Source organism: Erpetoichthys calabaricus, chromosome 9 (genome assembly GCF_900747795.2).
Source record: "Erpetoichthys calabaricus chromosome 9, fErpCal1.3, whole genome shotgun sequence".
In the NCBI taxonomy this organism is placed as follows: Eukaryota; Metazoa; Chordata; class Cladistia; order Polypteriformes; family Polypteridae; genus Erpetoichthys; species Erpetoichthys calabaricus.
In genome coordinates this window covers 7,840,578-7,864,234 of record NC_041402.2, presented here as the reverse complement: position 1 = coordinate 7,864,234, position 23,657 = coordinate 7,840,578, and the positions used below count along the sequence as shown (strand labels likewise).

At 39.3% G+C, this 23,657-nt stretch overlaps 1 protein-coding gene across 4 annotated transcripts; it reads left to right on the top strand.

Annotated features, from left to right (window-relative positions):
• The first annotated feature begins 123 nt into the window (after window positions 1-123).
• On the top strand, window positions 124-23,457 carry cdk9 (cyclin-dependent kinase 9 (CDC2-related kinase)). 4 transcript variants are annotated; one of them, XM_051931985.1, is made up of 8 exons: window positions 124-241; window positions 10,821-10,934; window positions 15,895-15,976; window positions 17,774-17,864; window positions 19,151-19,317; window positions 21,203-21,374; window positions 22,179-22,327; window positions 22,446-23,457. In XM_051931985.1, the coding sequence occupies exons 2-8, from the start codon at window positions 10,843-10,845 to the stop codon at window positions 22,809-22,811; spliced, it is 1,119 nt and encodes a 372-aa protein (XP_051787945.1). In that variant the 5' UTR covers window positions 124-241; window positions 10,821-10,842; the 3' UTR covers window positions 22,812-23,457. The 4 variants fall into 4 exon arrangements, with proteins under 4 accessions (XP_051787945.1, XP_051787942.1, XP_051787944.1 ...); XM_051931982.1 differs by lacking the exon at window positions 124-241 and adding an exon at window positions 10,317-10,461; XM_051931984.1 differs by lacking the exon at window positions 124-241 and adding an exon at window positions 10,342-10,657.
• Window positions 23,458-23,657: the final 200 nt, after the last annotated feature.

Below are 23,657 nucleotides of genomic sequence, written 5' to 3'. Positions count from 1 at the left end.
ACAACACCGGCAAAAGTATAGGCAAGCGGGGTCCTCAGCCGATACGACTACAAATACAACGGAACGGAGAAGGTAAAGAAACCGGCAGATCCGTGTGCGCCTGCGCGATTCAGGGAGCGAGCCTGCTCGGGACATGTAAGTAGCGTTAACGGCTGGGAGTCGAAGGCATTACGGCAGTAACGGACGGGCACTTCAAGTGGGCAGTGCGACAAAAAGGACTACAACTCGGGCCCCTCTAACCGTAAAGTTTTTATTTTTTTACCATAATGATGACTTAGTATTATAATATCAGTTTTAGATATAAATAGAGTAATATACAAGTACAACGCATAATAAAATATACATGTAACACAGCATAACATTATCAAATCTGCTTTCTTCAATTCAATTAAGTCTAGTTTAATATTTGCATCTTTGACAGTAACCATTCTGTAAAAAGCCTAATTTCTCCCTGGGAACAAATAAAGTTCTGTCTATCTCTCCGTCCTTAAATCTACCAAGGTACAGTTCTTTTGCATTTGGCCATTTTCTTTTTAGGTATGAATTTCTCAGCTGATTCAAAGGTACATTTGCATATGTTATTCATTTAAAAAAAAATCTAATCTTTAATTTGCATAACTAATGGGAGGTTAGAATCACAGCAAACACAAAATTCTTTTCATTATACTGTTGTTAAACACCATTTCACAAAATCTGTTTTCTGTCCTGCCATTAGAACACTTTCTATTGTAATCACAATAGAGTAAAAATTTTACTTCCTATCAAATACAGAATTTACTAGCTCTACCCCCAAAATATTTCCCAAGCATGCTATTAGATACAGTAAATCTATGCAGGATAATTTATTTGATGTTACGTCTATCCTTGTACATTTCTCATCATTTAAACAGAGTATATAAAATGTAGGCATACTGTCCTTTTTATTGAGATGATCTACCATAATTGTTTTCTTGCTTTACCAAATCGTATTGTGGGCATTGCAAAAAAATAACTGCATAGATAAATATGAATGGTGCTATATGATAGATAGATAGATAGGAATGACAGTATATACAGTCATATGAAAAAGTCTGGGAACCCCTCTTATTTCTTTGGATTTTTGTTTCTCATTGGCTGAGCTTTCAAAGTAGCAACTTCCTTTTAATATCTGACATGCCTTATGGACACAGTAGGATTTCAGCAGTGACACTAAGTTTATTGGATTAACAGATAATATGCAATATGCATCATAACAAAATTAGACAGGTGCATAAATGTGGGCACCCCAACAGAGATATGACATCAGTACTTAGTTGAGCCTCCTTTTCAAATCTAACAGCCTCTAGACGCTGTCCTCCTATAGCCTGTGATGAGTGTCTGATTCTGGATGGAGGTATTGTTGACCATTCTTCATACAAAATCTCTCCAGTTCAGTTCAATGTGATGGACAGCCTGCTTCAAATCATCCCATAGATTGTCGATGATATTCAAGTCAGGGGACTGTGACGGCCATTCCAGAACATTGTACTTCTCCCTCTGCATGAATGCCTTTGTAGATTTCCAACTGTGTTTTGGCTCGTTGTCTTGTTGGAATATCCAACCCCTGCATAACTTTTAACTTTGTGACTGATGTTTGAACATTATCCTGAAGAATTTGTTGATATTGTGTTGAATTCATCCGACCCTCGACTTTAACAAGGGCCCCAGTCCCTGAACTAGCCACACAGCCTGATGGAACCTCCACCAAATGTGACAGTAGGTAGCAGGTGTTTTTCTTGGAATGCGGTGTTCTTCTTCCACCATGCAAAGTGCTTTTTGTTCTGACCAAATAACTCCATTTGTGTCTCATCAGTCCAAAGCACTTTGTTCCAAAATGAATCTGGCTTGTCTAAATGAGCATTGGCATACAACAAGCGACTCTGTTTGTGGCGCGAGTGCAGAAAGGGCTTCTTTCTCAACACCCTGCCATACAGATGTTCTTTGTGCAAACTGTGCTGAATTGTAGAACGATGTCCAGATACACCATCTACAGTAAGATGTTCTTGCAGGTCTTTTTAGGTGATCTGTGGTTGTCTATCACCATTCTCACAATCCTGCTCATATGCCACTCCTGTATTTTTCTTGGCCTGCCAGACCTGCTGGGTATAACAGCAACTGTGCCTGTGGCCTTCTATTTCCTGATTCCATTCCTTACAGTTGAAACTGACAGTTTAAACCTCTGAGATGGCTTTTTGTAGCCTTCCCCTAAACCAGGAGACTGAACAATCTTTGTTTTCAGATCTTTGGAGAGTTGCTGTCACTCTTCAGAGGAGAGTCAAAGGGAAGGAAGCACAACTTGTAATTGACCACCTTAAATCCCTTTATATCTCATGATTGGACACACCTGTCTATGAAGTTCAAGGCTTAACGAGCTCATCACACCAAGTAATCAGCATTGAGCAGTGACAGGCATTCAAATCAGCACAATGACAAGGGGACCCACATTTATGCACAGCCAGTTTTTCACATTTGATTTAATTTCATACAACTAAATACTGCGTCGCTAAAAATCTTTGTTTGGAAAACACTGCAGTACTCAGATGTTCCTAGGAAATGAAAGACGTACCACTGTTATCTTTATTGTTGAAAGGAGAGTCAATTATTATGCAGGCTGAGACGGGTTCACAAACTTTATTCACACTTTAGCGTGTTGTAGATTTATTTTGAAATTGATAAATGTACCATTTTTGCCCATCAATCTACACTCAATAACCCATAAGTACAAAGTGAATACACATTTTCATATAGTTTTGCAAATTTTTTTCGTGCCTCCTTAATGTCCAGTACTGTGATTCCCTCCACATTCACAACACTTAATCTCAGCCCCTTCTCCACATTTCCCATATTCATGTTTTCCATCATGTCCACCAAACTTTTTTTTTTGCTCCTACATAATGTAGCTGTACGAGCAGATCTTAGACAGTTAAATCAGTGAAGGGGAATGTTATAACATAACATTACAAAATCTTAATACATAATTCGCCCGCCTCCTCACTCACTCACTCACTCACTCACTCACTCACATTCGTCCGAAGCTGAATGCGCAGTCGCCTTCTGCGCAGCTGCCCGAAAAACCTTACGAGACTGACATTAGGGCAGGCGGCGGATTTACAGCTGCAAAAATTCAAAGAGAAAGGCGACTTCGATTAAAGCTCTAGAGGCCTGAAAGGCGATTTCGACTACAGCTCGAGGCCTAATTACGCATTCTGATTCAATTATGCATTCATTCAATACACCTATATCAGGTTTGTGGTGCTTATACTTATTACTATTCCACTTGTGCCCATTTCATCTTACGCTGTCGAAACGGGCTGTTTGTCTAGTAATGAATAATACTGTAATGAACTTTTAACTTTAAAGTGTAAGACAACTATACAGTAGTGTTTTCTTGTGTGACACTAGAGGTCGCTGCTGCACCTCAAACCCAATAGACAAACGTCCTAGACGCCAGGTAAAAGCACAAAAAGGATATTTTATCCCTTCTCTTTCAATAGAACATTAGAGAGATATTACTATCATTAGACGCAGAAAAAGCATTTGATATGATTGAATGGAATTATCTTTTAACTGAATTGGAGAAATTTGGGTTTGGCCCGAATATTTGTGCATGGATCAAACTACTGTATACCAATCCAGAAGCTTCAGTTTGTATTAATAACATTTGCTCAGACTACTTTGTATACCAATCCAGAAGCTTCAGTTTGTATTAATAACATTTGCTCAGACTACTTTAAGCTAGAACGTGGCACCAGACAAGGATGTCCCTTGTCACCACTGCTGTTTGCAATCGCCATTGAACCACTGGCAGTTCACTGTCAAAATTCTTATCAGATAAAGGGGATTATCGGAGAAGGACTGGAACAGAAAATTTCTCTATATGCAGATGATGTGGTTTTATATATATCAGACTCAGAAAACACTGTGCTTGTAGTTTTAACAGCACTCGCAGAATTTCAAAAGATATCCGGTCTTAGAATTAATCTAAATAAAAGTATACTCTTTCCAGTGAATTCACAAGCATATAATTTTAGATTGGACACCCTACCTTTTACCATAGCAGATCAGTTTAAATACCTAGGGGTAAATATCACAAGTAAACATAAAGCTCTTTATCAACAAAATTTTGCCGTCTGTATGGAAAAAATTAAGCAAGACTTGCATAGATGGTCAACCCTTCATCTCACTCAAGCCGGAAGAATTAACGTTGTTAAGGTGAATATCCTTCCTAAACTTCTTTTTTTTATTTCAAAACATTCCAATATATATCAGTAAATCATTTTTTAAGAAATTAGATTCAAAATAACCTCATTCATTTGGAACTCAAAACACCCACGTATCCGAAGAGCAACCCTACAAAGACCTCAGGCAGAAGGTGGCATGGCTTTACCTAATTTTCAGTTTTATTACTGGGCAGCAGACATACAAGCCATAAAAACCTGGACAGAAACAAATGAACATACACAGGCTTGATCCGCAATAGAAGTAAAATCCTGTAGTACTTCTTTATATTCCCTGCTCTCCTCTCCAATAAATGCGAGTTATCGCAAATATACTAATAACCCAATTGTGCTTTACTCACTCAGAATGTGGAACCAACTTAGAAAGCATTTTAAGATGGAAAATCTTTTATCTGTGGCACTTCTGCAAGAGAACCACCTCTTTCAACCCTCGCAAACATATCCGGTTTTTAATACCTGGAAAAGATTTGGGATTAAAATGCTCAGAGATCTTTGTATAGACAACATATTTGCATCCTTTGAACAATTCCATTCCAAATTCAACCTCCCAGCTACACATTTCTTTCACTATCTTCAAATTAGAAACTTTGTTAAACAGAAACTGCCCGATTTTCTTCACCTTGTAGCCTCCACCGTGCTGGAAAAAATACTGCTCAATTTCGAGGAATTACACACCATTTCCGCATTATATAAAATCTTATTAGAGTCCCTACTTTTCAAAGACCCAAGAGGACATTGGGAAGTTAATCAAAATGTCAGAAAAGGAGTGGAAGGTAGCAAAGCAGAGAATTCACTCGAGCTCCATATGCGCAAAGCATAGAATTATTCAACTAAAAATTATATATCGAGCTCATCTGTCTCGCTTAAAACTGTCCAAAATGTTTCCAGGGCAAGATCCAACCTGTGAACGCTGCAACCAAGCTCCTGCCTTACTGGGTCACATGTTCTGGGCCTGCACCAAACTAACATCATTTTGGACCAAATTTTTAAGTGCCTCTCAGACAGCCTTGATATCACAATCCCTCCTAACCCACTAACAGCTGTGTTCGGTGTTCTTCCAGACGGACTTGAAGTGGAGAAGGACAAGCAAACGGTGATTGCATTCACTACACTTTTGGCACGCAGACTTATTTTGTTAAATTGGAAGAATCCTAACTCTCCTCTGATAAGTCAGTGGGAAACCAATGTTTTATATTATTTGAAATTGGAAAAAATCAAATTCTCAGTTAGAGGATCTGTACAGAACCTGGCAGGATCTAATCAATAATATTTTAGAATAAGAGAAATAACTATTACTACATTTATTTCCCTTCTCCATTTTTTTTTATTTACCTATATATATTTCTTCCTTTCTTTTGTTTATTCTTGCCCTATTAAAAAGCCTTAAGCAATTCTCCTTTGGTTAAGCTCTCCTTCTCAAGGGTGGGGTCTGATTTGTCTTCAATTCTTTTTTGTTATAAATTAATCTATTTGTATGGAATGATTACAATAAAATTAATAAATAAAAAATAGAAAAAAAAAATAGAACATTAGAACACTCTAGACGAGAACAGGCCATTCAGCCCAACAAAGCTCGCCAGTCCTGTCCACTTATTTCTTCCAAAAAAAACATCAAGTCGAGTATTGAAAGTCCCCAACGTCTTACTGTCTACCACACTACTTGGTCGCTTATTCCAAGTGTCTATCGTTCTTTGTGTAAAGAAAAACTTCCTAATGTTTGTGTGAAATTTCCCCTTAACAAGTTTCCAACTGTGTCCCCATGTTCTTGATGAACTCATTTTAAAATAACAGTCTCGATCCACTGGACTACTGTAATTCACTTTATAATTTTAAACACTTCAATCAGGTCACCTCTTAATCTCCTTTTGCTTAAACTGTAAAGGCTCAGCTCTTTTAATCTTTCCTCCTAACTCATCCCCTGTAGCCCCATAATCAGCCTAGTTGCTCTTCTCTGGACCTCTTCTTGTGCTGCTATGTCCTTTTTGTAGCCTGGAGACCCAAACTGCACACAGGACTCCAGATGAGGCCTCACCAGTGTGTTATAAAGGTTGAGCAGAACCTCCTGTGACTTGTACTCCACACATCAAGGCGCTATATGACCTGACATTCTGTTAGCGTTCTTAATGGCTTCTGAACACTGATGGGAAGTCGATAGCTTAGAGTCCTAATTCTTCTCATAAGGTGAACTGTCGATTTTCAGACCACCCATTGTGTATTCAAGCCTTACATTTTTACTTCTTATGTGTAATTCTTTACATTTACTGACATTAAATTTCATCTGCCACAAATCAGCCCAAGCCTGTTTGCTATCCAAGTCTTTTTGTGATGATATAACCGATTCCAAATTATCTGCTAATCCACCTATCTTGGTATCATTTGAAAACTTAACCAGCTTGTTACTTATATTCCTATCTAAATCCATCCATCCATCCATTTTCCAACCCGCTATATCCTAACTACAGGGTCACGGGGGTCTGCTGGAGCCAATCCCAGCCAACACAGGGCACAAGGCAGGAACCAATCCCAACCTACCACTGGACACACACCAAGCACACACTAGGGCCAATTTAGAATCGCCAATCCACCTAACCTGCATGCCTTTGGACTGTGGGAGGAAACCGGAACGCCCGGAGGAAATCCACGCAGACACGGGGAGAACATGCAAACTACACGCAGGGAGGACCCGGGACGTGAACCTGGGTCTCCTAACTGCGAGGCAGCAGCGCTACCCACTGCGCCACTGTGCCACCCATAGCCTAAATCACACTTTCAAAACGTTATTAAAAATTTTGAAATACTGAAAAAAGTACATAAGTTCCATTAATGATACTGAAATGATAGAAAACTTGTGGCGAATGCTTGCTGGCTTGAGTTCCCCCACATTCCTGCTCTGGATATATGGGTTTAGAAAATGGATGGATTGATTGACAGATACTGTTGTTTTTCATTTCTGTGGCTTTCTACTTTGTTTTTGATGTATTTGAACAAATCTGTGTCCTGATATGTGATAGTTCGGGATGTAGTGAGTGCTTTTATCTATTCTTGCGTTTTGCCTTGTGAGTTGTCATGTTGCTCTGTGCCTGCCCTTGGTGAGGAGCGCTGTGTGTTGTGTCGTATTTCTGAAGTGGCCATGATAGACTGGCCATCTAGCTCTGTGAAGAGGATTACTTGTGCTCTGTTTGCTTTTCTTATCCCAATTTTTGACACCCATTGTACACCCAACCTACTTTAAGGGGGATCTGTCTCTGAATTGCCTTTCTCAAGATTTCTTCCTAGAATGTTTTCTTTTCAGAGAGTCAAGGCTGGTGGGCCGACAGAAAACAGGGCCTTTGAGGTATTGCTTGTCTGAATTTGGGCTTTACAAGAAATAAATTGTTGTTGATGGAAACAATTTTGATTTATTTCATCAAAGAAATGTTTTTGTTTATTACATATTCTGTCAAGATTTACTCAGACCGCTGCGCCGCTCTCTAGACAAGTGGCATGTTCACGACCTCAGCACTCAGATATGCAAGTGAGACTTTGCAGTTAGGAAAATTCTGAATTCAAAATCCATCCATCCATCCATTTTCCAACCCGCTGAATCCGAACACAGGGTCACGGGGGTCTGCTGGAGCCAATCCCAGCCAACACAGGGCACAAGGCAGGAACCAATCCCGGGCAGGGTGCCAACCCACCGCAGGACACACACAAACACACCCACACACCAAGCACACACTAGGGCCAATTTAGGATTGCCAATCCACCTAACCTGCATGTCTTTGGACTGTGGGAGGAAACCCACGCAGACACGGGGAGAACATGCAAACTCCACGCAGGGAGGACCCAGGAAGTGAACCACAGGTCCCCAGGTCTCCCAACTGCGAGGCAGCAGCGTTACCCACTGCGCCACTGTGCCACCCCTGAATTCAAAATATACAAAAAAAAAGTAAAAGTGACTTCTCTAAAGCTGAATTGAAATCAGTAATCTTTACTATATGTAGCACAGAATGTTCCTCTGTTTTAAGGGTGATATTAGTTTAGTGTATTTGTTGATTCAAAAGTCACCATAACCTATTTACATTAGCTGTGGCCTTATAAAAACTTTTGAAGAAAATAAAAGTTATTCAAGATTCATTTTAGTAATATAATGCATCTTCTCCTGTGGACTGTGATGTTTGCTGATGACATTGTGATCTGTAGCGATAGTAGGGAGCAGATTGAGGAGACCCTGGAGAGGTGGAGATACAAGAGGAGAGGAATGAAGGTCAGTAGGACCACCAAGACAGAATACTTGTGTGTGAATGAGAGGGAGGTCAGTGGAATGGTGAGGATGCAGGGAGTAGAGTTGGTGAAGGTGGAGGAGTTCAAATACTTGGGATCAACAGTACAGAGTAATGGGGATTGTGGAAGAGAAGTGAAGAAGAGAGTGCAGGCAGGGTGGAATGGGTGGAGAAGAGTGTCAGGAGTGATTTGTGACAGACGGGTATCAGCAAGAGTGAAAGGGAAGGTCTACAGGACGGTAGTGAGACCAGCTATGTTATATGGGCTGGAGACGGTGGCACAGGAGACACAGCTGGAGGTGGCAGAGTTAAAGATGTTAAGATTCGCATCGAGTGTGACGAGGATGGACAGGATTAGAAATGAGGACATTAGAGGGTTAGCTCAAGTTGGACGGTTGGGAGACAAAGTCAGAGAGGCGAGATTGTGTTGGTTTGGACATGTGCAGAGGAGAGATGCTGGGTATATTGGGAGAAGGATGCTAAGGATAGAGCTGTCAGGTAAGAGGAAAAGAGGAAGGCCTAAGACAGCGTTTCTCAACCTTTAAGTACAGTATTTGCGACCCAAGTTTTCATAACAGTTTTAATCGCGCCCCCCTAACGTTTTTTTGAAACCCAAATAAAATGTATTCCTATATTTTTTTGCTGCCGATACACCGCTACAAGTTTAAAATCTTCCTACGAAAAGCGAAATTACGCCACATGTGGCAACATTCGGGCGCGCGCCACAGTTTGAGAACCGCTGGCCTAAGAGGAGGTCTATGGATGTGGTGAGAGAGGACATGCAGGTGACGGGTGTAACAGAACAAGATGACAAGGACAGAAAGATAGGGAAGCAGATGATCTGCTGTGACAACCCCTGACGGGAGCAGCCAAAAGAAGAAGAAGAAGAATGCATCATCCCTTAGACTGTGCCAGTGTTTCCATATAAAGTTGTCCCCCATTTCTTTGATAACCTGTAGCATTAATTTTCAGACGGGTCTAACAACGCACCTTAAGCTGCTGTACACAGTGCAGTCCATAAATAACATTATTGTCATCCTAAATTACCACCGTCCTGGAGTACTGTTTTGGATTAGTGGCAAGCTACTCAAAGCATCTCCATCTTAACCATTATAGAGAGAGCGTTCAAGTTGATGTTACAAGTAGCTTTGTGCTGTGTTGCTTTTGATATGTCTTTAGTCCTTATGTTGAGTGGCAACAGGAACAGATTCCATAGGAACCAGTCTTGAATTACCTTTCCCACAGGTCAATTGACAGTTCTTTTCCATTTGCCTATAGTATACCACAATAAGCGCACAGCGTCATGGTGGCGTTGTGCAATTGCTGTCTGGTAGTAAGGTGACCAAGTTTTGCATGTTCTTCCCATGTGTACATGTGTTTCCTCCCACAGTCATGGTTAGGTGAAATGGCGATACTAAATTGAAGCAAGTGTGGGTGTGCTCGCCCTGCGATGATCAGGGTGTGATCCTGCCTTGCGCCCTATGCTAGATGGAATAGGCTCCAGTCGTCTCAAGCAGAACTGATCTGAATTAAGCAGGCTCGAAAACGACATGACCCGACAACAAACGCGGCAGGGCGATCACAGAGCTCAGGCGCACTAATTAACTAAACCGCGGGAAAGTTTTAAGGAAAGCATGCGCACGAATTGCATAAAATCGAGGGGACGTTTTAATTAAAACGGGTGTACAAACTGTAATATGTCACCAAAGTTTCTTTTTTTGTATTGTCCTTTCCGCGGCTCCGTAGAACTGAAAGTTGTGAATGAAAATTGCCTTTGCGCATGTGTAGTTTCCTCCTATAGGAACGCGCACTCCCTCATCTCGCGAGATTTGCGTTAGACGGGAAGAAGACGTGTGTCGCCACCCATTTCGCACCGGCACCGCTTTAGTTGTGTTGTTTTTCCGAGTTTTATTTGACTAAAAGCCCATACGAATGGATAAAACGTAAGCTATTGTATTTTTTTTCTATCTTGAAAAGCAATTTAGAAAAAAAACGTTATAGAGAGAATACTTGCTGTCCTTTAAAGGGATAATACCGCGTTTTTAAACGAGTGCGAATTTTAAAAAGACAGCAGCAATCTCAAGGCAGAAAGAACCCCAACTTCCAAGATGCAGAAAGAGCGCACCGGAAGCTCCGGAGGTACAGAGAAGTATGTAGTACCCAGAAAAGAAAGAAAGTAGATCAGCTTTCTACTGGGTTGGTTCACGTCGCACGGTTTGACTGTACAGTACAATTTACAGTAGAAACACAGGACACAACGGGCTTGTAAGGAGTCTGAAGTGTGCGTTTGCTTGTTTCGCAGGCCCGACCGGGAGGCCGCAATCATGTCCAAGTATTATGATGGAGTCGAGTTTCCTTTCTGCGACGAGTTCTCAAAGTACGAGAAGCTGGCGAAGATCGGACAAGGAACTTTCGGGTAAGGTTGCTGTCACAAAGCTTTATGTGGTCCTTTCTTAATCTCGCACTTTTCCTCTGTGCAGAAAACAAATGTGAAAGTTAAACGAGCTCTTTGCGCTCTTGAGCTTTTAGCACACAAGTCCAAATGTGAGGAAGGTTGAGAAGAGAAGGAGGTAACACAGTTGGAACAGGACGACAAAAACCAGGGAAAATGGATGGGGAAAGGTGACTAGCGAGGCTGAAGTTAGCCATTTATTCCCTTCCAGTCAGTTACTTATTCACACAGCTTCTGCAATCCAGTTGCTTATTCATTGTTTATAGCAAGACATGTGCCTTTGTTAAGTTAGAGTTGAGTCTGCCCCGGGCCAACGCGGGTACCGGGGTCACATGTTCTGGCGAAGCTGGTACCTTCCCATATCTGATGAATAGGATTTACTGTGTTTAATTGGTAATGTAAAGGGTAAAATGAGGCCAAGTCTCTTGTCATCTTCACAGTTTTGAGAAATGACAGATGTTTGTTAAGATGCAGTTGAGATTTGCCAGGTCCATGCGGGTAGCTACATGGGTAAGATTAACTGGCACTGCTTTTTATTGTAATGGTAATACTTCATATTTTAATTTCTTATATTTTTATGTTATTGTTGTGCTGAATCCTTGTGAAAATTCATATACAAAGTAAAAAGTATTTGAACCCTTTAGAATTATCTGGTTTACTGCATGAATTGGTCATAAAAAGTGATCCGATGTTCATCTAAGTCACAGGAACCGATATACACAATAAGCTTAAGCCAATGACACACAAAAAAATCTCTTTCATGTCTTGATTTTACAAACGCATTCAACGTTCCCTGTGGTAGTGGAAAAAGTAAGTGAACCTTGGGATTTAATAACAGGTGGACCCTCCTTTGGCAGCAATGACCTCAACCAGGCGCTTCCTGTAACTGCAGATCAGACCTGCACATCGTGCAGGGGCAATTTAAGCCCATTCTTCCCTGCAGAACTGCCTTAACTCTTCCATATTCTTTGGTTGTCTTCTGTGTATGGCTCTCTTCAAGTCATTCCTCAGCATCTCAATAGGATTGAGATCTGGGCCACTCCAAAAGGCAGAGGTTGTTCTTCTGAAGCCATTGTGCTGTGGATTTGCTGTGATGTTTGGAGTCATTGTCCTGTTGCATCACCCAACCTCTTCTGAGCTTAAGTTGACGGACAGACACCCTCACATTATCCTGGAGAATTTGTTGATAAACTTGTGAATTCATTTTCCCCTCAATGATGGCAATCTGTCCAGGCCCTGATGCAGCAAAGCAGTCCCAAATCATGATGTTCTCTCCACCATACTTTGCTGTAGGGATGATACTTTGATGTTGATATGTAGTGCCCTTTTTACGCCAAATGAAGTTCTGCTTGTTCCTCCCAAACAGTTCAATTTTGGTTTCATCACTCCACAAAACATTTTCCCAGTACCGTTGTGGAGTGTCCAAGTGCTCTTTTGTAAACCTCAGGTGTTCAGCAGTGGCTTCCTTCTTGGTGTCCTGCCATGGACTCCTTTCTTGTTCAATGTTTTGCGTATAGTTGACTTGTGAACAGAGATGTTAGCCAGTTCTAATGACTTCTTCAAGTCCTTTGCGGTCACTCTAGGGTTCCTCTTTACCTCATTGCTGACTTTGTGTTGTGCTCTTGGGGTCATCTTGGCAGGGCACCCACTTCTAGGCAGAGTAGCCACAATACCAAATTGTCTCCAGTTATAGACAACGTGCCTAACAGTAGACTGACGAATATCTAAAATCTTTGAGATGACTTTGTAACCCTTACCAGCCTTATCTACAGTAGATTAACAATTCTCGATCGTAGCTCTTCAGATAGCTCTTTTGTGCGAGGCGTGATTCCCATCTGGATATGCTTCTTGTCAAAAGCTCAAACTTAAACTTCATAGTGATTTTTATCAATTAAAGTAATTCTAGGCCGCACCTCTGAACTCGTTTCATTAAATGGACTCCAGGTATGCGAAATTCTGACTGCAATGAGCTTTTTAAAAAGTCATTAGCTTAGGGTTCACTTTTTCCAACCTTCAGTTTCTATATGGTCAAAAATTCTCTGCAAATCTGTGTATCTTTCGTTATAGGAGACTGTGTTTGTTCATTATTGTGACTGACATGAAGATACAACCATGTTTTATATGGGAATTAGACATAAATATAGAGAATTCCTTGGGGTTCACATACTTTTTACTTTGATTGTACATTGATAAAGAAAAAAATGAGCGTTGCTTGGTCACTCACCTATATCTTATCCTGAGGTGATACTGGCTAGTTGGAATGAAGATTCTGACAGCTGCTTGGCTAATTTCCAGTGATATATCTCTTGACAATATTAATTTGCTGAAATGAATTTGCTTTTTTCATTTTTTTTTATTTGCCCCATTTTATGTCTATATGAAATACATTTCATTTTTATTTATGCTTTACAGTGTTGTACGAATTCAAAGCTCAACTTGTTTAAAAAGCATTGTGTTGTGACCTTATACAGTTTGTCCCATTATGATCCCTTTTTCCTTCCTTAATCTGTCAGTTTGGTTTTGCTTTTATAAATGCTCTGCAGTGTATTGCTGTATGTCACCACTACTACTAGTGTTCCTTGGTGTAAACAAACCAATACATCACACTGATGACTTCAAGAGGACCGAATCTCTTCATTCCCAATAGAACATGAGGCATTCCTCTATTACCAGCAATGGAAATAGTATCATGTATTTGGTCAAATTAATTAGTTGTTACTCATTTGGTCAAATATCGAATGTGCAGTTTTTTGCTATGTTTGGTCGAATATAATATTTACTGTGGCCGAAAATTAATTTTATTTCTACTTTGACAATTGAAGGAATCCTTTTCAAGCAGAATGTCCAAGAAGAAGTGGAATTCAGCCATTCACAGAATACATTCTGGTTTTGTATGTGCTAAGCATGCTGTACTTTAACTATAAGACATTTATTTATTGTTTACATCCATCCCTGCCTCAATTTTCTTAACCCGCATATCTAGAGCAGGGTTGTAGGACAACCCTGGAGCCTATCCCAGCAATCCCTGGGTGCAAGGCAGAAACTTTAACCCCCTAGGCTGGGTGAACTTTAACCATATCAGGTTGGGCAAACAGGCATGAGGAATGCATGCAAACTCCAAATAGGGAGCTCCAGGGATATGAACCCTGGTATCTTTATTGTGAGGCGGCAGTGCTACACTGCACCACCATGCCATATTAGTTATGCAGGGCAAAATCCAACCTGTTTCTGATGTCCTCAAGTGTCAACCTGGGTATGTGGACAATGTGATACACTTGAACCATTTTGGGGCAAAAATTGTATATCTCTTTTCTAGCACTGGATCAAAAAATAATTTTGATTCCTTTAACAACATTTGGAGTAACACCAGATGGGATAACATTATACAGTGAAAAATCTGACGTGATCTGCTTTCACGAAGACCAAACCAACATTTATTTTGTTTGCTGTTTTATCCATCCACCCATTTTCCAATCTGCTGAATCCGAACACAGGGTCACGGGGGTCTGCTGGAGCCAATCCCAGCCAACACAGGGCACAAGGCAGGAACCAATCCCGGGCAGGGTGCCAACCCACCGCAGGACACACACAAACACACCCACACACCAAGCACACACTAGGGCCAATTTAGAATCACCAATCCACCTAACCTGCATGTCTTTGGACTGTGGGAGGAAACCAGAATACCCGGAGGAAACCCACGCAGACACGGGGAGAACATGCAAACTCCACGCAGGGAGGACCCGGGAAGCGAACCCAGGTCTCCCAACTGCGAGGCAGCAGCGCTACCCACTGCACCACCGTGCCGCCCTTGCTGTTTTTGAGGCAGCAGCGCTACCCACTGTGCCACCGTGCTGTTTTATTCTTTATGCAAAACCGCTTTAGATGGACTTGCTTATAGCTGTTTGAGTTGGTTATTGCACCTGCTGTCTCTTTGTTGTATTTTGTTATCAGGCTCGGTTCTTTAAATAAATTAAAAAAATAAAAAGCCATTACTGGCTTTGAGAGACCTTTTAACCTAATGAGTCAGATGTGTTTTTGGAAATTGTAAGTGGTTTCACTTATGTTCAAGAAGTAATATAAATCAGAGTATATCACAAGTTTGTGCCATCCTGGATGATTTTAAAATGACCACTGGCATTGAATGAAAGTATGGCATTGAAGACATAGTAATGTGATGGAGTGATTCAGAGATCTGGAAAGGTCAGACTAGGTTTGTTCTTTCTTTAAAAAAAGGACATTTTACAATAAATGACATGAGAAAGTATTAAGGTGGAATAGGACAAAAATGAATTATGCATTTATTTTCTGGTTCTTTATTACAATGGCAGAAACAATTTATTACATGGAATATCACCATTTTAAAACATGGCATTGCTTATTTGCTAGTTTTCATAATTTCAGGAAATTTGGCATTTAAACTGAAAAAAGAAATTGAATAATTGGTTAAGCCTATTATAATCTGGCATAAAGATCATCTGACAAGTGTATAGCAGTAACTGGTTGTAATTATTCTGTAATAACCTGTGCAAGAAAAAAAGGGTCTGAGAAGATGAAGAAGCAAAATTGTGCTAGAATACTCGGAGTACTTCGGAGCATGTGATTTTTGTTTATGTTCTTTTATTCTGATTTTTTTTTTTTTTTGTCAAATTTGCTTAACAGTATAAAAGTCACAGATTCGCATATACTACTTACTGTCTTTTAGTATCATGGGTACACACTCAAGATGAGGCCACAATCCCAGTTTAAGAACAAGCTGTCATTAATTTAATTTACATTTATTTATTTAATTATTTATTTATTTTTGTATATGTGTTCAGTTAGAGCATTTGGAAACATGGTAGTGATTTTTAGTTTTCTGCCCATTTCTTTGCATGAAGTCAGTCATAAAATATTAACATTGGGTTGTCTTTTTCAACTGCAGGGAAGTATTTAAAGCGAAGCACAGACAGACTGGCAAGAAGGTAGCATTAAAGAAAGTGCTGATGGAAAATGAGAAGGAAGGGGTAAGAAGAATTTTGATATTTTATGCCAGTGTTGTCTTAGAGTGGTCTTCTTTTTCAGTGTTTGCCAAAACGATATATATGCAGACAAGCACTTTTGATATAGGCTCATAATAACCGTTGCTTGTGACCGTATATGCTCAAACATTCTGTTTTGGATATACAGTATATTTACATGTCAATTGTACATCTCCAAACAAACTTGTGGCAGGCTTGAATTATTTGTTAAGACCTTGTTAGTGCACCTCTATGGTGTATTCTTTTGCTATGTTCATGTTATATTCTCTAGAAGTGGAATCAAGTAATTGTTGCAGTAATGCTTTGTAGATATGAGTTACACGGTAAGCCAGCTTAAAGCCTTGTCACATTAGGGGACTTTTAGTTGTTGGGGGGGGGAGCTTAATATTAAATACCTTCTGCTCTGAAGCCGTAGAAAGGCAACAAGACATTTAGTTTCTCTGCGTATGAGTTTGTAGTGTTTGTTCTTTGATGGGTGAAATTTACAAAAAACTTTGGTCTGCTGTATTTAATTTTTTTTCCCCATTAATTCACTTTTCACTGAGTTTTCCCTCATTGAGTCTCAAAGTTATTTGACCACAAGCAATTCAGATAGTTGTATGCAGATGGTACTTTACAAATGTCATTTTACTGTTGTGATCATTTCTGTGCAAACTCGAGCATGGTTGACGTATTTGATTAATAATGAAGGAGGTGCAGCGGACATTGTTAAAAGCTTTACACTGACTGAGTGAGGGTTCTTGCCACTGCTCAGTAGCAGGATTTGTGAATGATCATTTCAAGTGAGTACTAAGTAGGCTGGTGGTCTCTTCTGGTTTGAAATTTAGGCTTAGTATGTCAGTGGATTAAAACTTTTGTTTATTTTACATAATAATGCAGTAAACCATTGAGAGTTGCTGGTGTGACTTTCACATGTTTACTATAATCTTCATGGTTTCCATGTCCAGCTGAATGTTTATCTTCACACAATATTGGGTGCAGTATTTTGTACCCAATTTGACTCTATGGTTCATTTTTAATCTAGAGCAGGGGTCCTCAGTCAAAGTCCTGGAGGGCCGCAGTGGCTGCAGGTTTTTGTTCTAACCTGGTTGCTTAATTGAAAGCAATTCTTGCCAATAATTTAATTTCCTGTCTTGTTAGTGCTTTAACTCTGCTATGCCAGGTAATTCTTATATCCTGGATTTTTTTTCCCTTTCTAAGGATATCATCCAAATGAGTTGAAGGCTAAAATGGATGAGTAATTCTCAGTCCTTCACTTCAATTTCCTTCCAAGTATTTAATTTAACCCAATAGTGCATGATTACACACAGGTGTAAATGGTAACAAGCTAAATGGAGAAATGCTAATCTCTTTTGTCATTTGCATGTTATTGCTAATTAGGAGCAATTAAAAGCCAAGAATATGGCTGTTTAAGACTAAAATAAGCAATAAGGGTTCAAAATCTTAACGAGCGAGACAACTAAAGTGAAACAGAAGTGTTACTTGAGCAATAAGTGCTTCTTATTAAGCAATTGGGTTGGAGCAAACACCTGCAGCCACTGCGGCTCTCCAGGACTGTGATTGAGGACCCCTGAGCTAGAGAAAAGAAAAATAAACCTAAATATTTGTAACTTTCTAGTTAAATATGGTAATCTACAAGATTAGCACAGATGCTGTGTGGTGAGATGAGGTCTTTTATTTTTTTGTTGGACTATTGCCCTTTTATAGCAAATCTCATATTTTTTTTAGTGTAGCTGAATTAAAACTGTATCGTTAAATTTGTTTCTTTTTTCGCATTTCTAGTTTCCAATAACAGCCCTTAGAGAAATTAAGATATTACAACTTCTGAAGCATGAAAATGTGGTCAACTTAATTGAAATTTGTCGAACAAAAGGTAGGCTTTCAGTACCTGTTCAAGGATTTACCTGGTTTAAAACAAAAGGAAATTTTACAAGATAACTCAACAATTATCCACAATTTTGTGACTGTTTTGTTTGGGTTGGCCATACAGCTTTCCCTGCACAAGTGTACAAACACCGTTTGTCTGCAGGCACGGTGGTAAAAGTTCAACCTTGACCAGTCAGTTTCTGGGTTTTTTTTTGTTTTTTCTTTTCTTCCTAGGAGTAAACACAGCCACTCCACTCTCAGTGTGCATCAAAGAAGAGCAGAATCAGTGATGCCTTTTACACCTTCGGCTCATAAAAAGTACATCAAAATCCATAGAAGGCTTTCTGCACAATATGGAGACAGTGTTTTACCAGGGTAAAAGTATTTATGCATGAATTGAGAAGTTCAAAAATGATTGAACAAGAACGGATAAAGAGCAGGACCCCTATCCTCGTCCACTATTGATGACAAAACTGAACAAGTTCATATCATGATTCTGAAGAAGAGATGAGGATTTCACCTCCTGGTACATCTTCAGCCCATAAAAAAGTGGTTCAGTGCAAGTGGTGCAAACAGAGAAAAGAGTGGCAATGTTTACTTCTATAAATCAACAAGAATAACAAACTAAGGTTGCAGCCTCGCCACTGTGACCACAGGCACTGTATGTCCATATGTGTATGGCGAAAGCTGTACAACCAACGCAAACAATGATCTCAAAAGTGCAGCTAATCATTAACTTAACCGCATACATGTGCTCATTTTAGTTTTTTTTAATATGAAATGCATACTGTAGTTGTTGCCTTTTATTTGAATTTGAATACAAATAGTTGTTGTAGTAGCAGTGTTATATTATTCCAAATTTCAAGTATTGCAAGTGTGAGCAAGTTGTTAAGGATCAGTCTATCAGTGTCGGGAATTTAGCTGTAACTATTAATTATTAATCAATAACTTAAAATAACATTATCTTAGCCACTAAATGGCTGCCATGACTGTCTTTCCTTTTAGTTGTTAAAAAAAAAAAAATGAAAAGTAATCTTTCAATTATTGAAATGCAGCAGAAGAAAAACAGCAATAATTTACAGTAAAAGAACAAGCATACATCTATGAGCTCAAAATATGCAAGATGTATTTTTTATGAGTAAAGTGAATGCTGTTCCAAAAAGTAGTAAAAGATTTTTGTAATTGAATTGTTTGAGGAATATATTTTTGTGATGAATGCAAAAAAATACAAAAGGCTGTTTATGATGTACAGTGTAAGATATACAGATTTTTCTTTTCACTTTTCTTCCACAGCCACTCAATTCAATCGCTATAAAGGAAGCATATACTTGGTATTTGATTTTTGCGAGCATGACCTGGCTGGCCTACTCAGCAATGCCAACGTCAAATTCACTCTGGCGGAGATCAAAAAGGTCATGCAGATGTTGCTGAATGGGCTGTATTATATACACAGAAATAAGGTATGACTGCAGCAGAATAATAAAACTGCAACAAATATTGACTACAGAATTACAGTGGAATCAAATGTGTTGAAGACTGTTTTTTGTTATCATTAGGCAAGATTCGGTGCTGCTACCTTTTAGTTGAAATTGAACTTATTTATAATTAATTGGTATTTCATGCCATTGATAAAGTATTCTCTCTACTTGAGCAAGTATGGGAGAAGTTTTAATAGTGTAAAGCAATGAGGGTACTTCTTACACATCTGGACCCTGTAGTTCTTGGCCTTTTCTTTGGCAGTTACTTAAAGTTAGTGTGGGGTACTGTTCTTGAACAGTAATTTCCAAATCCACCTACACATTCTAAGTTGGACTGAGGTTCTTGCTTTGCTTGGGCCACCCAAGAATATTGGGTACGGCCTTAAAAAAACAAAGAAGCACCCTCACATTGGTGGTTTGCCATGTGTTTATCAAAGGGTCAGATTTGTGTCTATTTACATACAGTCTTCCAGTTATTGGGGGGGGGGGGGGGCTTCCTGCATCTTAGTTGAGATTTGCTATGAAATTATTTCAGTAATACTGTAAGTAGTTATTAGGACTTGTTTTTCAGCCTCATAATGGCTTCTTTGAGTTTGATTGGCACAGCTCTTGTCCTCCAGCGGTAGTCAGTTGGAAGAAGCAAGCCAAGGTATCTTATGCCTGCACTAATGAAACACACCTGAGTAATTACACTTGTCCCAAGCATTATGGTGCCCTGAAATGGTGGGACGATGTTGAAAAACTGTGGTATACAAATTCCGTTAAATGAAAGTCTGCAATGTGCACTTTACTTTTTGATTTGTAATGTTAAACTTTCAAGCAGAGGGGAAATGAAGGAAAAATGTGTCTTTGTGTCCCAAACATTGCGGAGGGCACAATATATAAATTTTTCAGCCAGTTGTCTGGAGTGGGTTGTGTTTTGGGTTATTTATTTATTTATTTATTTATTTTTTAATTCTCAGACTCATCTGTAGAGCATTACAATATGGTATTATATACAAGATGCTATTTTTCTGCTAATTATATATCGTGCGTATGGATTGTTTTTTAGTTACTTATACTACATTATAATTATTACTAGTTTCTTTTTATCTTGTGACTTTCTCTTTGGCATGTTGTAAAGCACTTTGTACTACATTTTATGAATGAAAATGTGCTTTAGAAATAAATGTTATTGTTGCTGTGTTCAGTTTACTGATTGTGGAAAGCATCAACAAAAAACTTGTTTTGAACTTATTCCTAGAACGTGCTGCAGTATGTTTTTGTATTCAGCGTTTTTTTCTTTTTTCTGTTTTGCTTTTCTTTTTGTGCACATTTTGTGTTTTATCAGTGCTAAATTTGTGTCTGTAGCTCTCTGGCCTGGAGGCAAAGATCCCAGTTAATCCTACAATGATTCCAAAGTGTTATGTAACAGAATGTGAAAAATCCAGCTTTTGTGTCCACCATATTATACACTTTTTAGTTGCCAGTATAGCCTGTTTTTCCCCACCATTAGATTTAGTTTAATTTAATATTGGTAACAGGTCTTGGAAAGACCACACTGTGAGTTGCTGCATAAATCCTCTAATTGTCTTCAGTTTGTAGAATTTATCTTGCACAAATATAATTTGTGTGTGTGCACTGAGTATATGCAGGTAACCATCAGAGTGGTTAATAAAAATGGCGAAGGAATACATCTAAATCACCTGTTTTTAAAGTCTCACAATAGGACCCGATACCTGTGGTGATAAATGAGAATATTTCAGCGTGTGTTTTTGCATTACATTTATTTCAGTTATTATGGTTTTACATTTGTAATTTCTTTCGTGTCTTTAGTCAAGGTAGAAATAATGCAATGTTTTTCCATACTTTTTTTCTGAATTTTTAGATTTTGCATCGAGATATGAAAGCTGCTAATGTCCTCATTACACGAGATGGTGTGTTGAAACTGGCAGATTTTGGACTTGCTCGAGCATTTAGCCTTGCTAAGAACAGTCAGCCTAATCGATACACAAACAGAGTGGTCACATTATGGTATCGACCTCCAGAACTACTACTCGGTAAGTAGGTCAATGTGGAAATATTTATCAAAGGGACTGTAACAAAAGTGAGACATGAATTACAAAAGTTTATCAAAGATGAGCAAATAGCTACCAAGACATCTGTAATCTGGTTTTGGAAAATATTAGAAAAGGCTAACACTAGATATGTACTTTTAACACATTTACAGTTGGAAATCAAATATTTCTATACACTTCGGGTGAATTCTTTAAAACTCACTTTATAATTAGTTTAAATTAGTTTTCAATCTTACCCTTTTTTTTAAATAAGTGCCCTGTTTGTGCTGCTAATTAACTTCTTGTGAATTCATTTTGATATATAGTGAGGAAAACGTTAACATTTATAAGAGCTGAAAGGGCAAGAAGTGTGTCTGACAAAAACATTCACACGAATGAGAGGTGAGAGGACCGTGGTCTTGTATGAAAATGTTTGAGAGGAAGGCGTGACTTGAAAAAATCTCAAGGCAAAAGTCTCGTCTCGCGGGACTTGAAAAAATCTCTCTTCCAAAAAGTCTTGTCTAGGCTTGAACTGGGAGAACTTTGTGCCCTTTCTGCGGCAGTGGGGGGATGGAATAGTAGCAGGCTGCTTGCTGCTTGTCTTGATCGACGCATTTACAAGACAAAAGACGCTGATGGAGAGGGGCGAAGGGATTTAAGGTGGGCCAGGTTTCCGAGTTTTTTTTCGTAGGCTTTGGTAATTCTAGTGTTAATGCTTGCCAAATATTTCATTTTTGACAAAAGTGCATCATTTTTTTAAAGTTGTAACCCTGAATCTGGCTAACTGTTCTTTATTTGTTTCCCTAGGAGAGCGGGACTATGGTCCCCCAATTGATCTTTGGGGGGGAGGGTGCATAATGGCAGAAATGTGGACACGTAGCCCCATCATGCAGGGTAATACTGAACAGCACCAGCTTACGCTTATCAGTCAGTTGTGTGGCTCAATTACACCTGAGGTATGCAAGAAATGTATTAATATTACAATATTTATATACTAAAATTGAGAACTATTTGTATATTAAGAAAAATTTAGAATTTTGGGTTATAACCATATATATATTTTTTTTATTTTAGGTGTGGCCCAACGTTGATAAGTATGAGTTATACCAAAAACTTGAGTTGCCCAAGGGTCAGAAACGAAAAGTAAAGGATCGCCTTAAGGCCTATGTTAAAGATCCATATGCTTTGGACTTGATAGATAAACTCCTAGTTCTTGACCCATCCCAAAGGACTGATAGTGATGATGCCCTTAACCATGACTTTTTCTGGTCTGACCCTATGCCATCTGACCTCAAAAACATGCTCTCCACCCATAATCAGTCCATGTTTGAATACCTCGCCCCACCCAGACGCAGAGGAGGACATGTACCACAGCAGCCTGCCAATCAAAGCCGGAACCCAGCTACAACCAATCAGACAGAATTTGATCGAGTGTTTTGACAAACAAAACAGAAATGGCGCAGCCTTAGTAGGCTGAATTTGTGAAACATAAAGTACCACCATTCCCGTGAGTATCAAGACAGATGTTAAAAGCTTGTCGGCCTGAATTTTTTACATGGCACTCACCCTTTAGCTGAAGATTGCCTGCTTTTTCATTGTAGGCTCAAATGTGACTACGGATTTCAATGTGCTAAATCACTTTTGGGCACAGTTCTCTGTCACTGTTTCTGTGCTATGTGTGGTATTTGAAGGAGGCTCATTTGAAACCGTAAATGGCAAGCTATTTATTAGAATCGTTTTTTGATTTGGAGGTGGCTTCTAGACTGGTGGGTATAAAAGCTTCAGTTTACATGTGCAGAAACTCATCAAGCCAGAGAGTCGAGCTTTAGCTCAACTTGCACTGAAGAGTATTTTATAAGCTGCATCTTTAAAAGCAATACAAGCAAAACCACCACGGCACATGTGTTTACCTGGCAGTAGACTGTTTTAATCTGACCTGAAGGAATGCCACTTTCTTTGGTTTGTATGGACACAGGAATTTGGTTCAGAGGTGCAAATGCATATATTGTAGTGGGCAGGGCTCACTCTATATTTCTTAAGATTTAATTTTAGTACTTGAGATAATGTGGAATAAACTGCTTGCTTTGACTAACTGTGTGGGTGGATTTGTAATGCTCTAAATAAAACCGCACACAATTTGAAGAAGCTGTATTATTTAGTGTTAGAACATCACGTCTACTGTGGTATCCAGTTAATTTTGAAGGTCCCTAAAGTCCTACTGCCGTGTATTCCATGTGTCTGTGGTTCTCTGTAGGGGGGTGGGGCAAATTCCCAATGTTTGTGTGA

Coding starts and splice junctions, on each gene's coding strand:
- cdk9 (XM_051931981.1), top strand. CDS start 10,627: ATGCAGAAAGAGCGCACCGGAAGCTCCGGAGGTACAGAGAA. Junction 15,977..17,773: donor TGGAAAATGAGAAGGAAGGG/GTAAGAAGAATT, acceptor TCGCATTTCTAG/TTTCCAATAACAGCCCTTAG. Junction 22,328..22,445: donor GTGGCTCAATTACACCTGAG/GTATGCAAGAAA, acceptor TTTTTATTTTAG/GTGTGGCCCAACGTTGATAA.